Source organism: Lichenostomus cassidix, chromosome W (assembly GCF_008360975.1).
Source record: "Lichenostomus cassidix isolate B80296 chromosome W, HeHo_3.0, whole genome shotgun sequence".
Classification (NCBI taxonomy): Eukaryota; Metazoa; Chordata; class Aves; order Passeriformes; family Meliphagidae; genus Lichenostomus; species Lichenostomus cassidix.
The window spans coordinates 13,030,313-13,052,079 of NC_139510.1; the positions used below are offsets into that span (position 1 = coordinate 13,030,313).

Consider the following 21,767-nt stretch of genomic DNA (forward strand, 5'->3'; position numbering starts at 1 on the left):
GCGTTAGGAAACAGGGGAAGAAGAGTTATTAAACCTGAGTAAACAGCTGGTGAACTTTAGTGTCCTTTTCCTCAGACATAGTTTCCCCTCTCCGGGGGCCCCCGGGGGCTGGGCGGAGTTGCTCCAGTAGCTCCCTGGAGGATTCTCGTCTGCCATCCTCCGGGGCTCCTAGGGTTTTCCAGGTGAGAAAACAAATCGGAGAAAAGGGTCCAAAAAGGAAGGTGACGAAGAGGCAACCCCAGGGAAATACTCGCAGCGTCGACAGCGGTCGACAGCCGCCAGTCCCAGGAGTGTCTTTTCCTCCAACTCACTCCCCCACAGAGAGGCTTGGGGAAGAGCTTTAAACAACCCGCTCTCCTCCCATTGGCTGAATGCAGTTAAAGCTACAGGACCACATTTTCTGAGCATACAAACAACGATATGGGAATACACAGGATTACCATCACCCCAGGACACATAGTCCCACCACAATTGATGTTACAAATTGTAAAGGAGAAACACCAGGAAATGCACTTGGGAATCGATGCTATGGTAACCAGCCTATGGACTCAGATACTCAGTGTCCATATGACAAAAATTGTCAAGTCTGTTATAGAAAAATGTCTAATATGTCTTAAGAATAAGCCTCTGAACTTAAAAAGACCACCTCCAAGTATCACCAAAAGAGGAAACACTCCTAGAGATTACTGGCAAATTGAGTTTTTTGAGCTATCACGCCAAGAAGTATACAAGTATCTCCTGGTATTAGTAGATACCTTTTCTGGGTGGCCAGAAGCTTTCCCCTGCCACACCAACAGTGCTAGGGAAGTCATCAAGGTACTCCTCTGTTGGGGCCTGGTCTGTCTTAACAGACCTATGAAAGTCAGTGAAGATAGATAAGAGGAAGTATTTTGCTGATGCTGCAAGAAAGCAAGCAGCTAGCCAGAGAAAACCGGATATATTGCCCAAAAGTAGGAAATTGCTTGCTGGCCAAGGAAAACAGGATATATTGCCCAAAAGTAGGAAACTGCAGTTTTAGTATATACCAATCATATAATGCGTGCTTAGCGCGTGTTAATTGTATGTAACCAATTATATAATTGCATGGCGCATGTACAAGCCATATGTAGAGTTCTGTGGCACGTGTATGGAAGGTAAAAAGCTTTAAAAGAAGCACTGCTGAAGAATAAAGGTAGACGACTCTCTGCATCACATTGGTGTTATGTCATTCTCATCTCGCATGGAGCAATAAACCCCGACACTCCTCAGAGAGATCATACCCAAGTTTGGAGTGCCTATAGGGATGCCATCTGATAGAGGACCTAATTTTATATCTGAAGTGTTGCAGCAACTTAGTGAGCAATTAGGTATTAGTTGGGATTTGCATACTCCATGGAGACCGCAATCTTGTGGAAGAGTTGAGTGAATGAATCAAACTTTAAAAGAGACAAATTAGCAAAATATGTCAGGAAACCTCTTTGAAATGGCCACAGGTGTTACCACTAGCTTTGTTGCAAATTAGCATACAACCTCGAACTAACCTGAAGGTGAACCCGTATGAGTTGATGTTTGGGAGACCATATTCTGTTCCAACTTTCCCTGGATCTGAAGAACAAATTGGGAATCAGGAAGTAGAATAATATTTAGTTTCATTGTTAAAATCCCTGAATGAACTAAAAAGGCTTATCATTTTCTCAGAACCTCTTACCCTAGATACCCCAGTTCATTCATTTCAGTCCGAGGATCAAGTGTACATCAAGACCTGGAAATCAGAACCACCTCAGGATGTGGCAGGACATCCCCCCCTGCCATAGGAGGACCTATCTGTTGCCTGACACCTGGTGCAATAACTCAGGGCATCTTCCCCCTCACATGAATTTGATAATTGGTGAAATAACTCAAGCGGGACAGCTTGTCTTGTAGTGAGTTATTTTGGTGCCATGGAGGTGACATTCCCATCTGAGAATAAATATCTTGCCTTGAAAGCAAGATCATAGGAAGATAAACTGGAATTTCTGACTGACAGACACTTCACTTTACAAACTATAAAAGCTACACCATTGTCTTGGTTTGAAAGACAGGTTTCTGCCAAGGAAGGCAGTGGCAGCAAATCCTCTGGGCAGCAACAGTCTGACACCAAAACCACAAACCGTCACAACTCTGATCTTGAGAGAGTGAGAGAAGGCTGAGCTGAGCCCTGGACCCCCAGGCAAGTCTCACGGTATCTCTGCACTTCCCCAGAGAGAGCCCCCCAGCTAAGAGACTGCAGCCAACTGCACCCCTTCCTCCTTCCTCCTCCCCCCAGCCACATCTTTTGTCTCTCTTAAGTACCCATCATTCCCATCTCTTAGGCAAAATAAGGGAGAACAATTCCCTGGAAGAAAAAAAAGGAAAAATCCTAACATCCAACAACAATACTTTCACGAAGCAGAAGTCTTCTGCACATTCCCTGAAAATGTGTGGATTCTTTTCCCCAAAGTCAGGACGCCGCTTTGTGGTTACTCTCTAGAGGGTTGAGTGAAAGGACTCTGTGTACCCCATCATCAATTTGGTGGTAAGTTACATTGACTCCTAATCTATACTGTTTCTTTGCTAGCTATAATATAGGTACCTTAATGTCATGCACTGTTTTATGTTATCTACTAGTAGTTCTTTTGTTTTATCCTGTGTAGTAAATAACTCTGTTTAGGGCCTTTTGTCTCTTACCTCATGTCTATTCAATAAATAACACATTTTATAATAGACCTGATCTGCCATTCTTGAGAACTTGCGAGCCAGAGCAATTTAGGTGCAGGTCACCTGAATAGAGCTGCGGCCAAAAATCTGAACCTAAGGCAGGGCTTGTCTAAAGCTCTCACTCGATCCATAACACAGGAGAAGTGGAAAGGATCATATCTGGTTCTGTTGACTACGAGAACAGCAATGAAAGTGAAAGGACTTAACTCCTGGATTCATAGCACATGAATTAAGAAAGCTCTAGACTCAGAGTGAACAACCAAAAACACCGGACCCCTGTCTTGGTTTGAAAGACAGGTGTCTTCTAAGAGAGGTGGAACCCTCCCTTAGAATAGAGAATATGACCCCCCCTTCCCTCCGAATTATTATAACCTTGAAATCAAGGGCTTTCAGGCAAAGATATGGGAAAAGGAATAACAGTTCTTTACTAGTATCTATAATGAGGCAAACAAGCAACAACAACAGTAGCAACAACGAACAAAACCCAGAAAACACGGTGGCAGCTTGCTCTGGGCTGCCAGGCACTTTCCCCTTTGGTGCAGTAACAGTCACAGCCAGCAGGGGCGCTGTTGAGCTCTCAGCTGGGAAGGGCAGGTGCCATGACTACCGCGAAGCTGCAGGGGGCACTGTGGCTCGAGGTAGGCTCCCTGTCTCACGTGGATAATGGCGGACGGGCTGGACAGCAGGACGGGGTACAGGGAGCTCAAAAGCAGCAAACTGGAACCACAAGGCATGGCCGGGCTAGCAAGCGAAAGGTGGCAGAAACCCTACAGTTGTGGCAGACACTGCAGTGCATACCGGCAGGCAGGGGCGCTGGGCAGTGACAGCCGGGCTCCTCCACAGCTGCTGCAAACGCAGCCGGAGAGACGTGCGCTCCAGGAGGGGGAAGAGAGTCGGAATCCCATGCTTTCCCCAAACAACAGCTCACCCAGCAAGGAAGAAATGCAGACGCTGGGCTCCAGCGGTCACAGAGAAACCCTCTCCTATCTGTGGAAGCTCAGCTGTCTCTTTCAGTGCCCCAGAAACAAGAGAGCCAGGGGCTGCCCCCAACTCTCTTTTTCTCAGCCCAGTTCCTGGTGATATTTCTCCTTCCCCAGAGAAACCCTGGAATAGGAGGAGTGCAGCCAGGTACCCTCGTCCCCTGAGCTTGGTAACTTCTTTTTCCTCTCTTAAGTACTGAGAGTAAAGGTGTCTTAGCAACAGATGGGACAAAAATTCCAGAAGAGAAAGAAAAAAAAAGGAGCAAATCCTACCCTCCAACAGCCCCCATGGTGGAAAATTTCAAAGACAGTAATGAACAAGCAGCGAAATGTATAAATTAATGTTTATGGGAACCTTTTTTCTTTTAGGTGGAACTGTGGGACAAAATTTGATATTAACTTTAATCCAAGTCTTTGGTAAAATGCACAGTCTGTCCAGCATTACAGCTCGCCTCCCTATTCTGGGTTCAGCAGGAGAACCCATTCCTTGGGGAATTATTCCTATAAATCTGTCAATGGTAATTTGCTATGATAATCTAACTAAGGCATGAGCAAAAGCAAACATCACCCACTATTTGGATGAGACAGATGTAGGCAACAGGGAGATGTCCTCCTTGAAGATCCAATAGCTTGGAGGCCAGGAGATAATAGAATAATTTTTGGAAAGGAAAAAGGGAAGGAGTGCCCAACAGGATCCCATAGTCTCAAGCAACCTTTTCTGGATTTCGCCTTAGCCACTTCAGAAGGCCAAGCAGCCAAATTCTTAGATTTATGTATTACTAAAAATCACACCTAAAATGTTTTAGACTTGCCAAAGTGTCAAACTCTCCAAAGTGAGCCTTGTACCTGGAGAAAGCCCTTCGAAGGATGATGGAAATATTTGGGGGAGTTGGGATGCTGTCTAGATTGGGGAATCTGAGAAAGGAGTGGTCAAATAGATAACCCAAATCTATTTGCACTTCAACCATCCTTATTTCTTTGATCTTTTGCCCCTTCCACCAGCACGGCACCCGTCCAGGGCTGAAGGCTGATAACAGTTCTGGCCTTGTGGATTCCCTTAATCTTATCAAGATAAAAGGGGGCAAAAGATTCCTTTTGATGCCAAGCACAAGAATAATATGAGAAATAATTTGTATAACCACTCCTATTCTGGGGAATGTGATGAATATTCATGAATTTTACCTATAACACTGTGTCTTTGGAGGTACCGAGGTGTGTGTTTGGAGGAGAGAATTCCCCTCACACCCGGTGCACCAAATAAAGCAAATACCCACTTCTCTGACTTGGTCTCCGAAGTGTCTCCGGGCTCGATTGGGGCGAATCAAATCACACCCATGTATAAGCTAAGTAAGAGTCAATGGAGGTGTGGAGGAAAAAAAACCAAAACATAGAAGTCACTCCAGCACCATAAGCAGGATGGCCAAATCATCTGAATTGTAGTAACAAACCTTTAGATTGTGTTAAATTTCTGGAAGTTCTTTCCCCAGGTTACACTGTTTGGGCTACTTCGGATGGATATTGGACTACTCAACTTACATTTGAATTGACCACCAGGCAAGTTACTTTAGGATTATTAACCCTATGTCCACCTTGGAAAAGAAGCCCCATAAAAGCTCAGTACTGGAATAAAGCAAAACAAGATATTGAGAATGAATGGATAGGGCCTTCAGCTTCTACACAGTTTGACTGGACTCTACAGAGTTTTCTCTTACCCAAAGTCATGGCTCTAGAAAACAAGATTTTGTTAGATAATCTGACTTGGCAGATAAGTAGACTATCTGAATCCACAGAAGGGGTGATTTCAAGTTATGAATAAACAAATACAGGCAAACACTAGATTTACATTACAAAACAGACTGGCCTTAGATTTATTGCTGGCCAAAGAACAATGGGGTTCATGGGTATTTAAAAGTGGATAAAGAACACTGTTGAAGACACATACCAAATGTAACAGCTCTCCAGAGATAACTTGATAGAATGCAGCAAGTTGCTGAAGATAGCAGGGCTATTCAAAAGGCCTATGAAACCAATTGGCTTAAAAAAATTCTCAAAGGAATAGGGGGATGGTCCCTGAGAGGATGACTGGCTGTGTAAAGAGACTGAAATAGTTCATGCCTCAAACATTGATATAAAGTTTTGCTCATTATAACAAAAACTGTATAAAGAAGCTACAACCAAAGAAACTTCCCTTGAAGATACCTGACTGGGTGACTAGGTGTCTTGGTTTGAAAGACAGGTGTCTGCTAAGAGAGGTGGAACCCTCCCTTAGGACAGAGAATGTGATCTCCCTTCCCTCTGAATTATTTTAATTTTGAAATCAAGGGCTTTCAGGCAGAGGTAGGGGAAAAGGAATAACAGTTCTTTACTAGTATCTATAGCAGAGTAAACAAGCAATAACAGGAATAACAACAACAAACAAAACCAGAAACCAGTAGCAGATGACTTTTGAGCTGCCGAGCACTTTCCTGTGTGGTGTAATTACGGTCTCAAGCAGCAGGGGCGCTGTTGAGCTCCCGGCCGGGCAGGGCAGGTGCGATGACTGCCGAGCAGCTGCAGGTGGCGCTGTGGCGCAGGGTCAGGTCAGCCTCATGCAGCTGGTAATGGCAGATGGGCTGAGAAGCAGGCAGGCAGCTTGGGACGGCAAAGCGAGGTGGCAGTGGGCAGGGGGCTGGCTCTCTCCCGGGCTAGCCAGCAAGGTAGCAGGGACTCTGCAGTCGCGGTAGACAGCACGGTCTCGTGCAGTGAAAACGGGGCGGGCGGCAGGGACAGCCGGACTCCCCGGCAGCTGCTGCAAAAATGCAGCTGGGAGAACGTGCACTCCCAGTGGAGAAAAGGGTTGGATCCCATGCCTTTTCCCCAGCCAAAAGCTCACCCAGCCAGAAGGAGAAGGCAGAACACAGTTGGATCTCCCGTGGTCGCAGCCAGAAGCAAAAGCAGTTGCTTTCCTCCTGGTGTCCCACGAACAAGTGCCAGTCCCAATGGCCGGCTGCCTTTTCCCCTTGCCCCACCTAGCCACAGGCTTTTGTCTCTTACAAAAGAATTGATGGCTCTAATCACCCAGATATTTGTTGCTTAGTAACAGGGATGGAGAAAAAATTCCAATGCCCCCAACCTCTGACAGTGGGACTTTGGACTGAAAGTCAAACTGCTGAGATTAGATAAAGGGAAACCTATTATTCAGTCATCTCAGGCTGAAGGAAAGGCATGCATCCACAAAAGGCCAAATCCACTAGCTGTGCTGAGAATCATCTCTGCCTGGGTATTGGGGTGGGGGAGATCACAGCCTACAGAAGCCAGGTTTGCGTAACCTCTGGTCAGAGGCAAAAAACACCCAAGCTGTGGAACCCCCAACCCCACAGGCCACATCCACGAGACATTCATGAGAGGCAGCTGAGGGGGTGTCATAATCCATCAAAGACCCCCCAAAGTGCTAGGCCTTGCACCACAGGACTGCATATGATGCAACAGATCTAGAGTCTGCTGCAAGAGACTGCTCCCTCCCCCGGTGGGACATGTCTGGACATTGCTACCTGGCCTGAGTGTATATTAACCCATGGGATTCTATGCTTTTCAGGGGGACCATCACCACCAAGACCAGCTGGAGAGGATCAACGCAACATCGTTGGGATCCACGGATGGTGATATTTTCTTTATTCTGTCTCTGTCACTCTCTTTCTGTCTGCCCCCCCCGCACCTCTTTTCCTACTTCTCCCTTTCTCTCTTTTCTGTCTCTCTCATATTTACTAGCAAATAAGACCCATGCTATTGACTGGCATATGGTCTCGTTTGCACCTTAATTCAGGCAGAGGTATTTCTAAGAACCTTAATAATCGGATCATAACAGGCTGGAATGCTGGAAACCATAATTGTAGTACTTATTGTAGAAATTATTTTAGTAATTACCAGTGTTGCTATTAGATGTGCTCATAGAATAATCAATCGTGATCTTGAAAGAATGTGTACGACTCTAAATAGAAATCAAAATGAAAGCTATCAAATGACCTTGAAGAAATTGATAATTTTCAGAGGGGAGAATTTATGATAAAAGGGTTAATTCAATTTTTACTATGCATCTGAAACTTTTAGCAGAGGAACAAGGCCTGTGAAAGCTTCTTTCAGCAAGGACGCTTGGAAGATAAGAAGATATCTGGCCCAAGAATGCAGTGATAGACAAAACAGAGGACTGAATCTCTGGAAACCTGGGGTTAGATTTATGGTAATGGGTAAATTTTACTATGCGTGTGTCTTGGGGATAACTTTTTATCCCATCCCATCTTTGTCTTTTTTTGTTCTTTTTGATTTGTGTCTGGGATGGTCTCACCTCCCCCCCATCCCCCCACCCCGGGTCTCAGAATCTTGCGATAGGTGGGACCTGGGATTTCCTGCAAGAGTTGGGGTGTAGGGATGGAGCGAGCCAAGCGGTTGATTCGACTAGCCAGGCAGCAAGGTCTCTCTCTAGGAGAGATACTGTTACACATGCTTATTGCCTTTTTCTTTTTGTTTCTTTTTCTTTTGGCACTGTGACTGGTCTTGCTGGCCATTTCTCGGCCTCCCTGCTGTTTTGGGAGCGCAGAGCCAGTGTGTGCTGAGCCGGGGACCCGGGACCGGGAGGACCCTGTCCCCTGCTGGGGGGCCGCCCTCCCCTCTGCACAGGCTGGACCCATGGACAAGCCATCGTTGCTGAACTATCCAGGGGAGAGATTCCCCTCTAGATTTTCTGCTACTGTATCAGGTCTTTGCTACATTGTAACCCAACACTCCGTGCCTACCAGGATGCCTGCGGCTCCTGTTACAGCTGTGCAGTTTCTGCTATCTCTTGCTTGCTACCCTGAGTGAGGCAGCCCTGCCATTCCAGCTTGCTACTCTGAGGTCCCTGCTATAGCCCACCGCATGTTCCAGCCTGCCTGCCATTACTGCATGAGGGGAGACGTGATGGGACTCGTGCCACAGCGCCCCCTGCAGACACGAGGGAATCATTGCACCTGCTCTGACCAGCCTGGAGCCCAACAACACCCCTGGTGGCTGTGACCGTAACTGCACCAAAGGGGAGGGCATGTGACTGCCCAGAGAAGGCTGTTACTGGGTTTTTGGTTTTGTTTGTTGTTTCTGCCATTGTTGTTGTTTGTTTGCCTTGTTGTACATAGTAGTAAAGAACTGTTATTCCTTTTCCCATAACTTTGCCTGAAAGTGATGCCTGATGGGTTTTTGGATTTTTTATTTTACTTTTATACTCTCTTTATATATATATCCTTTATATATAACCTTTTACCCTTCCCCGTTCCTGTACTTTTTACTCCCTGTATCTTAACCCTGCATTCTATCACCCTAGTACCCCTTGCCCTGCTCAGAATCCTTTGGGAAGACGAAACAAACCCTCAATCTCAAAAGCATGACGCACAACCTTGAAGAGGGCCCCCACCACTGAGACATGTTTTTTGTAAACTAAGTAGCAATCTTTTGGGGGGAGGGCAATTTTAATAAGGGGGCAGTTACTTCATGTGTTAGACTTCTTATTGGAGACTTTTAGATAGGTATTCTAATCTAGGCTGTCCATAAATTGTATACGGGGGCTTTGGGCGGGGGGCTTTTTGGGCTGGCCTTTGGGAGCTGGCTTGTTCGTCGGTGCGCATCTGGGATCCTATTAAACCAAGGTAAAACCCCTATCCCATACTGTGTGTCTGCGTCTAAAATTTTTCCTAGCAATTTAAGGCATCAGTTCTGGCGAGCCAGGCAGGAGCAGGAACCCCAGTTTTCGATTTTGGACCGAGGAACACCCCGCTGCATCCCCCCACTGCCGGCACCGGGGGAGAGAGGCAGCGATTTCAGAATCGGAATCCGGGAGTTTCCCAAGACTGCAGGAACACAGCTGGAGAGGTAAGATCAAAGGGGTTGTTTTATGGTTTTATAGATAACTGCTAGCAGTCGGGAGATCTCCAAGGGTGGGAGCGTGGCCAGGGGGGCCATAAAGGGGGTTTTTTAACCGCTCCGCTCCCACAGGGTGGGGGGACTGTGAGAAGAGGGGGACGCCCCTCGTAAAGCTCACAGGGAGCCGCATAGGGCTCACAGGGGGCTGTGGCTCAGAGGGGGCTGCAGCCCACAGGTTGGGGTGTGGGTTCGAACAGAAGTTCGAATCCCGCCAGGGTTTCTAAGCTGAACACGCGTGGTTTTCAGGCTTGCTTTCTTTGCTCTGCTGGTTCTGTGCTAATTTATAGGTTAGAAACTTTATCCTACTATTTCTTTCTGTTTATAAGTAAGAGAATGGGCGGTGTGTTATCTACCAATCCAAACATCCCGCAGGATTCCCGATTGGGTTTGATTTTGAAAAACTGGAATATGCTGACAGTACGAAGTGTTGAATTACATTCTGGTGAATTAACTAGACTTTCACTGTGGGTGTGGCCTGCGTTGAAGCTGGAAGGGGGGAGTTAATGGCCTCGGTTAGGCAGTTTAGATAATGAACTTATTACAAAGTTACTCGTGGAACTCTGAGTTCAGGGCAGGTTTAAGGAGTTAAGATATGCAGAATTGTTTTCTATATTTCTAAATCGAGAAGAAGCGTATAAGCAAATGAAAAAGAACCGCTTTGAGATGGCTTTACAAAAATTAGAAAAGAAAAAAGATAGACAGAAGCAGCCTCCGACAAAAGATGAGGAGATAGACATGACAGACACAGACTTGGTGGCACGAAATTTATGAAGGGGGGCATCACCCCAGCCGCAACAGGGGCCGGTGCCCCCTCTCCTCCCCCCTCTTCCTCCTCTCCCTCCTCCTCCTCCTCCCCCACCGCCATTCTGGCCGTCTGCTCCTCCCCTTCACTTACTTGATACAGCACGGGGGAGAGAGGAGGTGTGGCCGCCTCCTCCCCCACTGCCACCATCCCCGGAGCGGTCTGATGACGAGAATGAAGGCGGGAGCAGGGGCGGAGACAGGGGTGGAGACAGGGGTGGAAGCAGGGGCAGAGGCAAAGGGAGGGACCGGGGCGGAGGGAAGGGCGGAACCGGGACTGACCAGGACAGAGAGGGAAGCACGTCTACCGCTGGCCCCTCGCAGACTGGGGAAAAGGGGGGTGGCGGGCGGCACCCCCTCCACAGCTCCACTAGAGCTGAGAAGGAAAAAATCCAAATCAAGCGTGAGTCAGATGAATCCAGTGCAGATGCAGATAGCTCAGAAGAAGAAGGGGAAACCGAGGCTGAAGCTGCAGGCAGCGAACCTGCTGGGAAGAAAAGGGGGAAAATAGCCCGGGAAGCTATCGGAGCTCCCAGTCCAGTGGCAAAGCGTACCAGGTCTAAGATGGATGAACCAAGGAAGGGGGAGCCTGTCCTGGAAGCACCCCTAAGGCAGGCTGTCGGGAATCAAGGGATGGTTTATATCAAAACTCCTTTTTCCCTCGGAGAACTCCGACAATTGAAAGAATCAGTTGGAACATACAGAGATAATCCGGAGAAAGTAGCCATGCGGTTTGAATTAGCTATCAAGGCACAAAACCCAGATTGGAGTGACCTGAATGTAATGTTAGATGAGGTACTGGATAGTACAGAAAAGCAGATGGTTATCAAGGCTGCTGTAAATGCTGTGGAAACTCAAATTGCAGCTGGAACCATTCAAGGACCTGTTGGTAATATTTTTCCTTTGATAGATCCAGGTTGGGATCCCAATGTGCCAGAGGAAATGGCCAAATTAAAACAGTATCAAAAGTGGATAGTTATTGGACTAAAATGTGCTATTCCTAAAGCAATTAATTGGGCCAAAGTATATGAAATTAGGCAAGGTCTAACTGAGACCCCCACAGATTTCCTGAACAGGCTCAAAGAGGCTGCACGGAAGTACACAAACTTGGACTTGGATTCCCCAATGCAGCAGTCTCATTTATCCTACATATTTGTAGGCCAATCTACACCTGATATAAGGAAAAAGCTGCAAAAATTGGATGAGTATGATATAAATAGGTTGTTGAACGTAGCCTGGAAAGTATACCAAAATAGGGATTCAACAGATAAGGATACTGGTAAACCCCACTACAAGAAGAAACAGGGTCAAGGGAAAAGAAAGGGTCCACCTCACCCTCCTCTAGCCGAGGACCAGTGTGCCATCTGCAAGAAGAAGGGACACTGGAAGAACGAGTGTCCAATGCGGGCGAAGGAGACGCCCACATCTTCTCAATTAGCTGTGAATGGGAATTGACGGGGACAGAAGGCATTATCCACCCCAGCGGAGCCTTTGGTTATAATTAAGCTGGGGAAAGATGATGTTGAATTTTTGGTTGATACAGGAGCAACATATTCTGTGTTAAATACTTTAAAGGGGAAACTGAGTCAAGATACTGTAGATGTAATTGGTGCCACGGGGGTAAGTGAAACAAGGCCTTTCTTTCAACCTTTAAGATTTAAACTGGGAAAACATTGGGTGACTCATCAATTTTTATATGTGCCAAATTCTCCAAAACCATTGTTGGGCAGAGATTTATTGGAAAAATTAGAAGCAGAAATTAAATTTTCCAAGGAGGAGGGAGTGAAAGTTATAATTCCTGAATCTAAATTTGTCAAAGCAGCTACTATTCTTATCCAGGAATGTTGTGGAGAAATTCCTAAAGAAGTTGAGGATGCGGTAATTCCACTAGTATGGGCCAGTGATTTTCCCGGGAGATCCAAAAGAGCTGAACCTGTGAGTATTGCACTCAAAGCAGGAGCAACACCGGTAAGGCAGAAACAATACCCTCTGAAATTAGAAAGACGTAGGGGACTGGCACCTGTAATTGAGAAATTTCTCAAATTCGGGTTGCTAGTGGAATGTGAGTCCAAATACAACACACCCATCCTGCCAGTAAAGAAAGCTGATGGTAAGAGTTACAGGCTAGTGCAGGATTTGAGGGCAATCAACAGAATTACAGAGGACATACATTCAGTTGTACCAAATCCCTACACCTTTCTGACCACATTAACAAATGAATTAGGATGGCTCTCAGTCTTAGATCTCAAAGATGCCTTTTTCTCTATTCCAATCCACAAAGATAGCCAGGAGCTTTTTGCTTTTGAGTGGGAAAATCCTGAGACAGGAAGAAAGACTCAACTAACTTGGACAGTGTTACCCCAAGGGTTCAAGAACAGCCCAACAATATTCGGACACCAGCTATCAAAGGAACTGGAAGACTGGAAAAAACAGGAACCAAAAGGAGAAATCCTCCAATATGTGGATGACATCCTGATCGCAGCAAAAACACGAGATGACTGCATCCAACTCACTGTAAGTCTTTTGAATTTTTTGGGCATGGGCGGATACCGAGTCACAAAGGAAAAAGCACAGGTTGCCAAAGAAACTGTAGTATACCTGGGGCTGGAAATCTTCTGTGGTCATCGACAACTTAGCAGAGAACGGAAAGAAGCTATCTGTTGGCTTCCAGAGCCCCACACAGTGAGAGAGATGCAAGCTTTCCTCGGCATGGTAGGTTGGTGTTGACTTTGGGTGGCAAAGTATGGAATACTGGTAAAGCCTCTGTATGAAACCCTAAAGACAGCTGAAAAGGGAACCATTAACTGGACAGAGAAAGCGAAAGCTGCCTTTAAACAATTAAAACATTCCTTGATGTCTGCTCCAGCTTTAGGGCTGCCAGATTTAACAAAGCCCTTCGAACTGTTCACATACAAGCGGCAGAATGTAGCTCTTGGGGTGCTAGCACAATATCTTGGGGATCAGCGAAGAGCTGTGGCCTATTTTTCAAAACAGCTAGACAATGTTAGCCAAGGGTGGCCAGGGTGTCTGAAAGCCGTGGCAGCAACTGTCATCCTAATCCAGGAAGCTCGGAAATTCACCCTTGGGCAGCACATTGTCGTGTATGTACCCCACGCCGTGATTTCTGTGCTGGAGCAAAAGGGGGGACACTGGTTATCCCCTAGCAGAATGCTTAAATACCAGGCTATATTGTTGGAACAGGACGATGTCACTCTAAAAACAACATCTGTTGTAAACCCCGCAATGTTCTTGTCGTCTACATTGCTCGATAACGTGCCTGAGCATGACTGTTTGCAGACAATAGAAGAAACCTACTCCAGTAGACCAGACCTGAAGGATGTGCCTCTGGAGAATCCAGATTGGGAACTTTTTACTGATGGGAGCAGTTTCATACAGAACGGTAAGCGTATGACAGGCTACGCAGTGACCACCACAGATGAAGTGATTGAGGCAAAAGCCTTGCCTTCAGATGTATCATCACAGAAAGCTGAACTGATTGCACTGACCAGAGCTCTAGAACTGAGCGAGGGAAAGAAGGTAAATATATGGATGTCTTGGTTTGGAAACAAACCAGTGGGAGATCACAAGTCAAGATTGAAATTAAAAATAAGTGAAATAATACAAGGAAAAGCACTGACAAAGTCAGATACAACCTAACACCCTGTTAGGGTGGTAGTAGCAGTCCAACTGAAGTAGTCCAGTTGAAGCGGTGATCCTGTGAAGGTCTAGTCTCCAGCTGAAGATCCAGTGGTAGCTCTGGTCCTCTGGGAACCCAGTAGACAGGGCTCCCTCAGGCAGTTCCAAGGCCAGGTTATATCCAGGTGGGAACACCTGGCCCCTCCTTCCTGGGCAGAGCATCCCACAATGGGATAAGTCCATGAGTCACACGGTGGGTCCCTGATGGCCCATTGCCTGTCATGCGGGGTGGGTCATTAGCAGCTGGTAACAGCTAACGGATGGCCCATTGCCTGTCATCCGGAGTGGGTCATTAGCAGGTGATAGCAGCTAACGGCCCACAGCTGGTGGTAATAGAATACTTAACTATATCTATATTGCAACCTAGGACAATGGACTGATTCCAAATATGCATTCAGTGTTGTTCATGCCCATGGAGCTATTTGGAAAGAACTTGGCCTGTTGACTGCTCAAGGTAATGGCATTAAACATGCCAAACAAATCCTAGCACTCCTGCAGAGCATCTGGAAACCTACAGAAGTAGCTGTCATGCACTGCAAAAGTCATCAAAAGGGGAAGACAACTCCTGAAGTGGGAAATCGCTTTGCTGATGAAATGGCAAGAGGGATAGCAGAAAAAGGCATTTTTGCAATAGTGCCACAGAAAGAAGTAGATTTGACAGGGTTTGCCCCAAAATATGATCAGAGTGACCAACAGTTAATCAAATCTCTTAAGGCTGAAATTAAGGAGGGTGGGTGGGCTGTTACACCTGTGGGCCAGGTTGTAGTCCCACCCCCGATCCTTCGAGAAATAGCACAAAGAGAACATGAGAGTACACACTGGGGAACAGAAAACCTTTTAAAACATCTAAAGAAAGTAGTGATAGGGAGAGGAATGACTGACATCGTGCCGTCTGTAACAAGCAAGTGTGAAACATGCTGCAAAAACAACCCTGACACAACTAAAAGAGTAGTGTTAGGAGTGACCAAGACAGGGCATCTCCTGGGAGATTACTGGCAAATAAATTTTGCTGAAATGCCACGGAGGGAAGGATACAAATATGTATTGGTATTGGTTGATACATTCAGTGGATGGCCTGAAGCTTATCCCTGTCGCACCAATGCAGCAAAAGAGGTAGTAAAAGCTTTGCTCAATCATATAATTCCAAGATTTGGGGTTCCCTTGGGAATGTCATCAGATAGGGGACCACATTTTATTGCAACAGTGGTCAGGGAAGTTAGCAAGATCCTGGGACTCACTTGGGACCTGCATACACCATACAGGCCCCAAGCAAGTGGCAAGGTTGAACGTATGAATGGAACCCTCAAAACCCAGATTGGAAAAATTTGTCAAGAAACATCTATGACATGGGTTCAGGCTTTGTCTATAGCCTTACTGAGGGTCCGCATACAACCAAGGCGAAGGGATAACATAAGTCCCTATGAAATTCTATATGGTAGACCATATCAAGTTCCACACATTCCAGGTGAAATTCACATGAGGGGGAAAATTGATTTGCAGAAATACTTAATGGCTTTGAGTTCCACTTTGCAGAAGCTCCAGAGATTCGTTGTCCTGTCCAAGCCGATAGGATTGGACATCCCTGCCCATCCGTTTCAGCCTGGAGACTGGGTCTACATCAAGTGGTGGGACAGTGACCCCTTGCAACCCAAGTGGAAGGGACCATTCCAAGTCTTGCTGACCACCCTCACTGCTGTCAAGGTTGCTGGGAAAGGACCGTGGATCCACTATTCCAGAGTGAAGAAAGCTTCTGCTCCTGAGACTACCGAGAAAACAGAGACTGATGCAAATCAAGATGATGGTTAAATTGTTCCTTACATGTATGCTGTTTTTCCAACTGGTAACCATGACTCAAAGCTCAGCCCAGGAGTTGCACAATACTGTGATGCAAAACGTATCCAAAGCTCTTAATATGAGCAATTGCTGGATCTGTACTCAATTACCACCTCTAAATGGGAAGGGGAAATGGTCATTGATTGGTATTGCAATGGAAGAAGAACATACAGAAAGGTGGCAACGGATCGGGCCCAACACCACCTTGCTGCCTCCTATACCCCTGAGCGGCCTGATGGAACGTGGGAACTATACAGTTCGCTGCGTGCTCATGAATGCTACAGGAAAGGCCGTTCTTCCACCATATTGTCATAAGACCAACTTTAGAGAAATACTTAACCCAAGATCTGTAACAAAAATGAGGTTGCTGGGATGGAGACTGGCTCTGCCCTTTGGGACGGGAGTGTATTGGATATGTGATGATAAGGCCTGGAAAATTCTACCTGTAGATAGAGACCAGGCCTGTGCCCTCGGGGCTGTAATTCCAAATATAACAATATTTGACCAAATTGAAAAACCACGTAGGAGGGGGAAAAGAACTCTTAATCCCCTCATTGAACGTCCCACAGTTTTCCATAGTATAGTGAGAGCCCTCCTTCCCTCTTATGGAATAGTTGAATTGGAAAGGGCAATTGTGAATATATCGAGTGTTATTGAAAATATTGAAAAACATACTGCTGATGCAATTATAGCTTTGCAAGAAGTCCATGGCATGTCAAGGGCAATGACGCAGTACAGGATAGCTCTCAAATTTTTGCTCGGCGCTCATGAAGGGGTATGCGATATTATCAATGGCAGCTGTTGTTCCTTTGTGGACCAAGATGGGAGAATCAGAGAGGATTTGAAAGAAATTTGGAAGGGAACTCAAATTCTACACAAAGTGGGTTCAAGAAATTACACCTTGAAATTTGACCAAATTTTCCATGCCCTCACTTCATGGTTGCCAGACTGGGCCTGGGTGAAAGAAACATTTATAATTATTGTAATTGTAGTTATTATTTTTGCCATAGCTAGTTGTGTAAACCGATGTTGTAGATAGAGTAGTTTAGAGTAAGTTAGAGACTAAACAAGGTAAAAGCTTGTTAGTCTCCAAAAAGGGGGGAAATGATGCCTGATGGGTTTTTGGATTTTTTATTTTACTTTTATACTCTCTTTATATATATATCCTTTATATATAACCTTTTACCCTTCCCCGTTCCTGTACTTTTTACTCCCTGTATCTTAACCCTGCATTCTATCACCCTAGTACCCCTTGCCCTGCTCAGAATCCTTTGGGAAGACGAAACAAACCCTCAATCTCAAAAGCATGATGCACAACCTTGAAGAGGGCCCCCACCACTGAGACATGTTTTTTGTAAACTAAGTAGCAATCTTTTGGGGGGAGGGCAATTTTAATAAGGGGGCAGTTACTTCATGTGTTAGACTTCTTATTGGAGACTTTTAGATAGGTATTCTAATCTAGGCTGTCCATAAATTGTATACGGGGGCTTTGGGCGGGGGGCTTTTTGGGCTGGCCTTTGGGAGCTGGCTTGTTCGTCGGTGCGCATCTGGGATCCTATTATCCAGTTCGCACAACGGGTCAATAAGGTGAGGAATTAATGGATTTTTACCTTCCTTTGGAAGGCGGGCACATGGATACAGGGCTATGACGCCCTAAGTGTATGCTTTTGGAGTTTGTTTAATAATGGTACCTATTGTGAGGAAATAAAACCAGGGGAAGCTTTCTCCCAACCCTCCACCCATTTCTTTCGGCCTACCCCATCAGCTTTCAAAGGGTTTAGATTTCCTCTACATGCTAACCATGTGGTCCTGATATGCCTATTCTACTTAGCATTGAAAAATAAGGTGAGACTGCCCTGGGTAACCACTCTAACATCTACCCCAGGAACTAGGGATGCAGCCCCAGAGACTAGGGATGCTGCCCCAGAGAGTAGTAATGCCGCTCCAGAGCCTGGTGCTGCCCCTGAGCCTGAGCCTGACCCTGTCCCACAGCCTGACCCTGCCCAAAAGTCCACCTCAGACATGGACCAACTGAATTGGATGGGGGTAATGGGAGAGAAGATACGCCAGGTGCTGAGAGAATACACTTCCCAAGCTGGTAGAAAACCTGTCCCTGCCTCAAAGAGGAAGAGTCTGATGGTGCAGCAGCGGAACCAACGGATGTTACAACCATCCAGGTTCCAGCTGAAATACAAGGGCAGTCACAGCCAGCAGCAGTTGCCCCTATGCAGAGGAGGAAGTATAAGACCAAATCAGTACGCCCAGTTAATGATGATGGCGAATCAGGGCCCTCACAACCAGCAGGGGAGCTGGTGCCTGAAATCATCAAGTCCTGGTTGTATGAAAGTCTCTGTAATCTGCAAAACAACCTTGTGCGACGGGGGCATGAGGCTTATTCGACCTGGTTACTTTGGGTTTGGGACCTTATGCCCCAGGCGTGCAACTGAATAGTGGTGAGGCAAGGTATTTGGCATCCTTGACCCAGGACGCAGGTGTTGATTGGGTGTTTGTGAGGGAGCCAGGGCCACTTTCCCTCTGGGAGTGGCTTTTACTGAGTGTAAGGGAGAGGTTCATTCACAGAGACAGAATGCAGGAGCACTATTGTAGAATGCCCGGGAAGATCATTGAGGAAGGGATCCAACAGCTGTGAGAAGTGGCAGTGTTAGAGGTACACTTTGAAAGGGATGGACAGCACAATAATTATCCTGACAAGGGCAGCTGCACAGGGCAAATGTTGCGGAACCTGGCAAGTCTAGGGTCATCCCAATACACTTCCTTCATTGCAATAATTAATGCCAAGGACAACTGAGAGACAGTGGGTTCCGTAGCCAACATGCTCAGATATTGCACAAGTGTGATCAATGACTGTCCCGGGTTAATGATAAGACTCTCTCCTCTGAGAGCGAAGGGCCCCGACACCCCCTCCCCCACCCACAACAGAACCTCTTAGATGGAAGTGAAGAAAAAACTATTTATTTAACAAACCCACGCAGAGTGCCCTACAAGGCACAGGGGAAGGGGAAAAAACAAGGTGAAAGGCAGTTATTCAACCTGATTAAAAAGTTCTTTTCTCAGACGCAGTCCCTCTCCTCCTCGCCCCCCACCCGGGGCCGGGTGGAGCTCCCTGGAGAGCTCTGCTGTCCTCTGGCCCTCCTGGGTCTCCGGGTGGCAAAGCAGATCGAAGAGAAGGGGTCCAAACGAGAAAAAAGAAGAAGAATGGAAAAAACGGGAACAGAGCTCACTCTGACCCCCGTCCAGCACGCAGTCTCTGCCGGGCGACGAATCCTCCCCCGGAGCAAGGCTTGGAGAAAATGTTTTCAAAACAACCCGCGTTTCTCTCTGCGGCTGGGTGCAGTTAAAGAGACAGGACCACACATTTTTACACATTTTTTTTCTTTCTTGGGCATATAAGCCAACGATAGGGGATAAAGGATTATCATATCATCAATCCAAGACAATGACCCAATGCAGGCTCATATCTCTGCTGTGGTCAAGGACCTCAGAGAGGAGTTTAAAGAGGAGATTAGGGAGGTGAGGGAGGAGGTGAGGAAGAACGGTGTGGAACCAGTGCGAGTCACAGGCCCCAACCTCAGAGCCCGACATCCCCCAGCTAGGGAGAGAGGGTACACCCCACAAGCTGACCTGTGATTCTTCCTGTGTGAACATGGAGAAGACATGAGAAGGTGGAATGGGAAACCCACTTCTGTCCTGGCAGCATGGGTGCGTCAACTCAAGGAGGAAAACACTAGCCAAGGGGGTTCCGCTAAAGTGAAGGTAGCCTCAGCTTCCCATAGCCGAACTGCTAGGTAAAATAGAAGGGAAGATGATATGTCAGATCCCCTTGAAGAAACCTCTGGAATGTATGTCCAGGGAGGGAATGATAACAAGGGCTAGAGGGGCCCTGCCCCTAGCCAGGCAGAGGCACAGAAAAACCATGTCTTTTGGATGGTGTGGATCCAACGGCCTGGCACATGAAAGCCTGGAACGGTCGATCAAAGAATCTAGTTCTGTCTCAACATTTCTCATCAGAAACCACAGGTGCAGGACTTATGCAGAGAATGCTTTGTACCTCCCAAAGCTGTTACAGAGCCGATGCTATGTATCTGCTCCAAAGCTGGTATGGAACAAATGCTTTGCACCTACCCAAAACTGGTACAGAGTGAATGCTTTGCACCTGCCTAAAGCTGGTATGGATCAAGTGCTTTGCACCTGCCCAAAGCTGGTACAGAACAAAGGCCTTGTGCCTGCCAAAGCTGGTACGTGATGAAGGCTTTACACTTGTCGACCTGACACTCATTATCGTAAAAAATCTATGACGCAAAACAGGACCACCAACCCATAAACTCCCTGCTATTCACTATTGTGAGAAAACCTGCCTCCAAAGCCAACCATGCCCTGGACACTCCTCTCTTGGCATGTGTGGCCTGCCAAGGGAAGTTTGGCATATCTCCACAAGAATTAAGGGGGAGTAAAGGCGGGTCGCAAGTAGGGACCAGGTGTATGGACTAGCATAAAAGACAGCTCTGGAATAACTGAATTCTGAAGATCTTCCCCACTGTGAGATCACATCAATCGACGCAGAGGCAGAGGAACACCTTCTGGACGGGACCCACAGAGATGCTGGACATCTGTGGACCTGTGGTGGTAGCTATAGACCCCTTTTCTTCCATTTTCTCCTTATCTTTCCCCAGTTCTCTTTCTCTCTTTCTATCACAGGCTGCTTTATGGGCTAAATTAATAAAGTTCCTCTTTGGATTGAAATTTAACTCCCTTGACTTGTTGAATTATTTGTGCTTTATTTTCTTTTTGCACTCCGAGATCATAGCTGGTACGAACCATCATGCATCCGCTTATTAGTGGACCGTGACAGAGCCATAGAAATATGAAGTGCTGGTCACTACAGGTGCGCAGTGTACCCCAATGCCATCAGAACATGTGGGGGCAGAACCCATTTCTATTGCCAGGGTGACAGGAGGATCATAGCAGTTGACCCTGTTGGAAGCCGTGGTGAGCTTGACTGGGAAGGAGTGGCAGAAACATCTCACTGTGCCTGGTCCAGAGGCCCCATGTATTCTGGGCATTGATTTCCTCCGGAATGGCTTTCTCAAAGACTCAAAACAACTCAAGCGGACTCTTGGAATAGCTGCTGTGGAGGCAGAGGGCATTAGGCAACCGAACACCTTGCCTGGACTATCAACGTGGAGGAGAAACATGTACCAATTTGAACCTCGACAGTGCACCGCTGGCAGTACCAGACGAATTGAGATGCTGTGATCCCCATCCACAAAATGGTCCATGAGCTGGAGAGCCAAGCAGTGGTCAGCAAGGCCAGTTCAACCTTCAACAGCCCCATCAGGCCTGTGCGCAAGTCTGATGGAGAATGGAGATGGACTGTGAACTATCATGGCTTGAATGAAGTGACTCCACAGCTGAGCGCTGCCCTGCTGGACACGCTGGAGCTCCAGCATGAGCTGGAGTCCAAGGCAGTGAAGTGGTATGCCACTTTTGAAGTTGCTAATGCATTTTTCTCCATTATTCTCACAGCAGAGTGAAAGCCTCAGTTTGCTTTCACCTGGAGGGGGATGCAGTACACATGGAACTGACTGCCCCAGGGGTGGAAGCACAGTCCCACCATCTGCCATGGGGTGATCCAGACTGCACTGGAAACGGGTGAGGTTCCAGAACACCTGCAGTACATCAACGACATCATTGTGTGGTGGAACGCTGCAACATAAGTATTTGAGAGAGAAAATCATCCAGATTCTCCTAAAACCCAGCTTTGCCATCAAAAAGAGCAAAGTCAAGGGCTCTGCTAGA

General features: G+C 46.8%; 2 protein-coding genes across 6 annotated transcripts in view; one reads left to right on the plus strand and one right to left on the minus strand.

Moving 5' to 3' along the window:
- LOC146425525 (ceramide transfer protein-like) overlaps positions 1-21,767 on the minus strand; it is a 323,504-nt gene that overhangs the window by 238,341 nt on the left and 63,396 nt on the right. The window lies entirely within an intron of this gene.
- LOC146425528 (syncytin-1-like) lies at positions 12,663-17,130 on the plus strand. Its single transcript, XM_085041539.1, has 2 exons — positions 12,663-13,821; positions 15,651-17,130. Exon 2 carries the CDS (start codon positions 15,901-15,903, stop codon positions 16,987-16,989), a length of 1,089 nt encoding a protein of 362 aa, XP_084897665.1. The 5' UTR covers positions 12,663-13,821; positions 15,651-15,900; the 3' UTR covers positions 16,990-17,130.

Bases quoted from the DNA above. Each gene is read 5' to 3' on its own strand.
- LOC146425528 (XM_085041539.1), top strand. From the start codon at position 15,901: ATGCAAATCAAGATGATGGTTAAATTGTTCCTTACATGTATGCTGTTT.